General features: G+C 35.9%; 1 protein-coding gene across 1 annotated transcript; it reads right to left on the minus strand.

The window, feature by feature from the left end:
- Nucleotides 1–412: 412 nt before the first annotated feature.
- Nucleotides 413–1351, minus strand: LOC133042769 (olfactory receptor 6C2-like). Its single transcript, XM_061123694.1, has one exon. It carries the CDS (start codon nucleotides 1349–1351, stop codon nucleotides 413–415), a length of 939 nt encoding a protein of 312 aa, XP_060979677.1.
- Nucleotides 1352–6776: the final 5425 nt, after the last annotated feature.

Consider the following 6776-nt stretch of genomic DNA (forward strand, 5'->3'; position numbering starts at 1 on the left):
ATTCTATGGACGGTAGCCCAACAGGTTCCTCTGTTCATGGAATGTTACAGGCAAGAATACTGGAGTGGGTTGCCATTTCCTTCTTCAGAGTATATTTATGATACATATGCAAATTAAAGGAGTCCAGCAAAACTATTGTTCTGAAATTTTCCCAGGAATCATAGATACTATATTTAACATGGTATATAATTCTTTTTTGAATAATATTAGAAAAACTTAGTGAGAGATGAAATTTATTGTTTCTGAGAAAGAAATCCTTCATGTTCTTTTAATGACTTAAATCATTTTGGTTGAGATTAAAGAGAGAGATAAATGATTTGTTCTAAGTAGCTTCACAATTAGGATTTCCAGAGAAAAATGTTTAAGCAAGCAGTACATTATTTTTATCTAATGGTTTAAATCCAGTATGCTCTTAATTGTGTAATAAAAATGCAGTTTTTTTGATTATGTCACTGACAGCTTGTTTCACCTGCTTGTTCCTCAAAGTATAAATAAAAGGGTTCAACAGCGGGGCAACAGATGTAGTGAGCACAGACACCCCTTTGTTAATGTCCACCTCTTCTTTGGCTGAAGACTTGATGTAGATAAAAATACAGCTGCCATAGGTAATGGAAACAACAATCATGTGAGAAGAACAAGTGGAAAAGGCTTTTCTTCTCTGTGATGCAGAGGGAAATCTTAGAATTGTCCTGATGATATACACGTAAGAAAGAACAACCCCTATCAATGTAAAGATGACTGTCACCACTGCACAGATTATAACCACCTGTTCAATGAACCATGTATCTGAGCATGAGATCTTCAAAACAGGAGCTGCATCACAGCTAAAATGATCAATGGCATTGGAGTCACAGAATTCTAGCTGGAGGCCCATACTGACTGGTGTGATGACGATCATTAACCCAGAGATCCAGCAGCAGAGCACAAGGATGGTGCAGACTCTACCATTCATGATGGTCATGTAATGAAGGGGTTTAGAGATGGCCACATACCGGTCATAGGACATGGCTCCCAGGAGAAAAAACTCTGTGGCTCCAAAAAGTCCAGTGAAAAATATTTGACTAGCACAGGCGTTATAAGTAATGGTATTGTCCCCGCTTGATATGCTATACAGGAATCTGGGAATACAGACTGTTGTGAATGAGATTTCTAAGAAGGAGAAGTTTCTAAGAAAAAAATACATGGGTGTTTTAAGATGAGAATCCAGGAGTGTTAGAATGATAATAGTCAGATTTCCAGTAATGCTCAGCACATAACTAAGAAACAAGAAGACAAAAATCAGAACTTGCAGCTGTGGGTCCTCTGTAAGTCCCAACAAGATGAATGTTGTTATGACTGTGTGATTTCTCATTACCACCTTTGATGTTTTAGGTAATCTACATGTAAAAAGTCAAACAGAGGGTATCCAAATAGATAAAAGAAAATAATTTAAAAAATCAATGGAATGGAAAACAGAAACAAGAGACAAGATGAATATAATGAAAAGCTGATTCTTGGAGAGGATTAATAATATTGATAAAACTGTCACTGAGACTGATCTTGAAAGAAAAAAAAAGATGGAATTTATCAGAAATGTGAGGCATGGCATCATTATAAATTATACAGCTATTGAAAAGATTAAAATTTCATGTTTTGAAAAAATCTGCTAAATGGATTCAGCACCTTGAGTGAGTGAGTGAATTCTATGAAAACTACAATCTACTAAAGTTAGTGCAAGATTAAATACCTAACCTATATAGTTCTATTTTTAACATTAAAGTAAACAAGTGAAAAGTGAAAGTGTTATTCACTCAATTGTGTCAACTCTTTGCAATCCCATGGACTGTAGCCCACCAGCCTTCTCTGTTCATGAAAGTCTCCAGGTAAGAATACTGGAGTGAGTAGCCATTTCCTTCTCCAGGGGATATTCCCAACCCAGGAATCGATCCCAGATCTATTGCTTTGCAGGCAGATTCTTTAACATCTGAGGCACCAGGGAAGCCCAAAGTAACCAAACACATATTTAAATTATTTTACAAAGAGAACTGCAGCCTCAGATGGTTTAATTGTAGATTCCTACCAAACATTTAAAAACAAACAGGAAAATACCATACTATAAAAATCCTTTGAAACATTTGTTGAAAGCAGAATTCATAACATAATCTGATGGATGGAATTGACACTGTATATAGACAGGATATGATAACCATAATGAAAAGGAGAAGAGTAAAGGGTAGCAATTTTTTCTGTTACATTCTACCTCCAGTGGTAAAATATTATATCAAAGTGGTTTGTGAAATGTTCAATGTGTAGATTATAATTTACAGACCACACACAAGCTTTTAAGAAATGATATGGTAAAAAACATTCTATAAATTAAAATGGAACACTAAAACTATTCAACTGAAGGCAGGAAAGTAGAAACAAAAAAATGAACAGCAATGGAAACAAAGAACAATCAACTAACAAAATGATAGAAGTCCAAACATAAATGATGATACACTGCCTATAAGTGATCAAAACATATCATGGTAATCAAAAGAGATTATAAGAACAATTTAAAAAATTACCTTTCTGGATGCTATATACAAGCACTCCACTTCAAATATAATAAAATAGATGCATTAAAAGTAAAAGAATAGAAAAATTACATCATATAAAGCACAATCAAAAGAATGCTGGAGTGCATATTGCCACCAAAGAAAATTAATGAGCATACAAAAGAAAATTACATACTGATAATTGAGTCAAATAACCAAGGACACAGATTCTAATTATTTATGTATCTAATAATGCATCAAAATATATGAAGGATAAACTGGCATAAGGGCTTCCAAAGTGGCACCAGAGGTAAAGATACTGCCTGACAATGCAGGAGACTTTAGAGATGCAGGTTTGATCCCTGGGTTGGGAGGATCCCCTGGAGGAGCGCACAGCAACCCACTCCTGTATTCTTGCCTGGAGAATCCCCATGGACAGAGGAGCCTGGTGGTCTATAGTTCATAGGGTCACAAAGAGTCAGACACTACTGAAGCGACAGCGCAGCACAAACTGCCATAAATGAAAGATCAAATAGATAAATTAGCAATTATAGTTGAAGATTGTCTTACTAATTAATTGATAGAATTGACTGAAAATCCACAGACATATACAAGAAGTAAACAGCATTGTCAGTCAATTCCGTATAACGGACATAAAAATGAACACAACAAAAAATGAACTTGAAATAGATCATAGACCTAACAAAAAATTCTCTTCATTTAGAAAGACATTTTTTAAAAAGTGAAAATGAAAGCCACGTAGACTTGTCCAAGGAAAAGTCTAATTTCAAACCCTCTAAGTCTGATCTAGATGTCCAAAAAAATCAAATATTGAAGTCAGAGTACCATAGGGTGCACTCTTCGAGCAGATATAAATTTGGGGATTATCAAGCCTAAGTGAAGTCACATTATTTATGAGAACCTCCTAGAGAGAGGGTGAAATGAAAGAAAGGATTGCCTAGAGAAGACACTGTTCAGTCACTATGTCATGTCTGACTCTCTGTGACCCCATCGACTATAGCACGCCAGGTTCCTTTGTCCTCCATCATCTGCTGGAGTTTGCTTAAATTAACGTCCACTGAGATGGTGATGCTATTTAACCATCTCATCATCTGCCACCTTCTTCTCCTTTTGCCTTCAATCTTTCTCATCATCAGGGTCTTTTCCAATGAGCCATCTCTTTGCACAAGAAGGCCAAAGTATTGGAGCTTCAACTTCAGCATCAGTCCTTCCAATAAATATTCAGGGTTTATTTCCTTTAGGATTGACTGGTTTGATCTCCTTGCAGGCCAAAGGATTCTGAAGAGTGTTCTCCAGCACCACAATTCAAATATGACATACCAACTCTGTCCCTAAGAATTTACTATGAGGAGAAAAATATATATATTTCACAGAAAAACTTGACAATTGGATATATATAAACATGGAATGCTACATAGCATTATATATCTTGATTTCGGTAGTGGTTATGAGTATATATATATATATATATATATAGATAGATAGATTTTTTCATAACCCACTAGAATGTTACATATGTAGGTTTTATATACAATGCGTATAATGTATGCAAAAATTCTCAAAGACAGAACCCAGCATATATAAAACTCTACTACAAATCAATAAGACAAAACCAAGCCTAATAAAAATTAGACAAGTTTCTTCACAAAGGAGGACATCTAAATACCAGTGAACATATGAAATGTAATCTGTTTAGGGTTTAGGGAAAAGGAAATTAAATTCACAACTAGTGTACAACCATGAAGATAACCAACATTAAATGGATGGACCATACCAAGTATCTTTAAGAATGTATTGTAAATAGAACATTACTATCTTGGTGTGTACATTTTTAAAGACACTATTAAAACTTTTTGAATATGTTTATTAAGTTGAATGTCCAGATATCTATGAAACAGGATATTATTATTATAGGTATTTGCCCAATAGAAATGCGTACATATGTATTCCAAATAAATGAATGTTTAAGAAAATTCAAAGTGGCATTATTTTCAATAATCCAAAAACTCAAAACACCAAAATGACCTCCAATAATAAAATAAAATTTTAAATTGTAATTATATTCATAAAATGGAAGAGTAAAACAATGATGGTGATAATATTACTGCTACCTGCAATAGCATAGAGAGCTCTAGCAAAGTTCTGAGCAAAGAGGCAAGACAGAAAAATTCCATTCACAGAGATTTCAAAGGTAAGCGCAGCAAATCTATGGAGCTAGAAACCACAACATTATGGGGAAGGAAGTGGCAACCCACTCCAGTATTCTTGCCTGGGAAATTTCGTGGACCCGGGACCCTGGCAGGCTATGGCGCTGCAAAGAGCAGGACACAACTGAGGGCCTGAGCACACATTGTTAGAAGCAGGTATGAGAACTCACTGTCCTGTGTTAAGGCAAACACTGAGATTTGCAAACGTGGAAAACAATGCCAATCCTCACCTTTTTCATTTTGGAAAATATAAAGAATTTACATTAAAAAAGAAGAAATCAGGACAGTAACTCTATTCAGGTAGCAGCATGAAGGTCTAGGTATATCTACAGCTTATAAGGTACTCTTAATGCTCTATTTCTATCCACAGCAGTGGGCCCATGCCATTTGTCAACTTTTCTGTAATGTTAAACTATGGTAAACCTTTATAATTTTTAGAAAATCAAGGTGAAATCTGATATTTGGCCACATCACCTGACACTGTAGTATTCTGTAACACTGCTTTATTTATACAGTTTTCCCCAATGTTTAATTCAGAAAACCTTTAAAAAAATACATCTGGACTATTGTAGTGTGATTTGGTACAGGGTATATTCACAAAGATTGGGTTAACATCCACTCAGTCACTGAATTTCAAAGATCATACCATTTAAATGAAGCTAAAGGGAATGGCTACCCACTCCAGTATGCTTGCCTGGGAAATCCCATGGACAGAGGAGCCTGGTGGGCTACAGTCCATGGGGTCACAAAAAGTTGGACAGGACTGAGCGAACACACACACCATTTAAATGAAGCTTTAAAATAATAAATTCTCCTGGTCAGCATATATGTATGTGTATTTTATATATATATATGTACATAAAACACTGAAAGTGTTGAGTGTTAGTTGCTCAGTTGTGTCCAACTCTTTGTGACCAGGTTCCTCTATCCATGGGATTCTCCCGGCAAGCATACTGGGATGGGTTGCCATTCCCTTTTCCAGGGGATTTTCCCAAACCAGATATCGAACCAGTATCTCCTGCATTGGCAGGCAGATTCTTTACCACTGAGCCACCATGGAAGCCTAGGGTCTTCCTTAGATCTACAGACTTTGTCATCCGATGGGCTCAGGCCCCTGGCCAGCATTTTTTCCCCTCCAGAGCCACATTTTGCTCCACTGTTAATTCCTTGTAAAAGGTCATCGAGCAAAGAAAAAAACAGAGATGCTTTAACCTACTTCGGACGGGAGAATTTTCAGACTCATGTCACTGATTTCTAAAGCATGGTGAGTTTTATGAAGAAGGAAAAGAAAGTTCAGAGAGGGAGAGTGAATTCCTCAAGGTCATACAAACGACTAGTGGGCATCTTTCTATGAAATAGAGTAAATAGACTCTCTCCTAAAACCAAGCCACATTCTATGCCCTCAGGCCAAATAACCAGATCTTTTCCATCACAGGAGTAGCATTCCCTTCTCCAGAAAAAGAATTTTTAAAAATTTCCCCCAAATTTCGAATAGAAAAAAACACTGATTTGAAAAGTATGCAAGTACTTACACTTTAGTCTGTCATTCAGGCTTCAGATTTTTTTTCTTCCCCACACAGTCTCACAATTAAATCAGTTATTAGTAGTGACATGGATGTAGTCTAGTGATTCTTTTTCACTTAACGCTCACTCAAAGATAGCAATGGAAATGCATGAACAAATTATATCCATTTTTATATCCCTGTGCCTAACATTTACCATGAATGAAAAAAATCAATCTAAATTTAAAAATGACCTATTTCCACAAAATATAGATAGAAGGAAAGACTAGTAAACAGGCCAAGGAAAACAAAAATCCTCTTTCATTCTTGCAAAGTTGATGGCCTGACCCAACAATGTAACACAAAGTGGTTCCCTGAAGTTTTACCACAGATATGATTGAGGATGCTCTTTGTGTATGGTCAACATGTAACAGGTAAGATTAACTATGCTAAAAAAAAGTGTCCTTGGTGACCACTCTCCAAAGTCACTGATGAATGTAAAATGTTCATATAGAGAAAAACAAAGT

The sequence above is a fragment of the Dama dama genome, chromosome 3 (assembly GCF_033118175.1).
Source record: "Dama dama isolate Ldn47 chromosome 3, ASM3311817v1, whole genome shotgun sequence".
In the NCBI taxonomy this organism is placed as follows: domain Eukaryota; kingdom Metazoa; phylum Chordata; class Mammalia; order Artiodactyla; family Cervidae; genus Dama; species Dama dama.

What these genes read in the sequence shown, in the direction of transcription:
- LOC133042769 (XM_061123694.1), bottom strand. Translation starts at nt 1,351, where the DNA reads ATGAGAAATCACACAGTCATAACAACATTCATCTTGTTGGGACTTACA.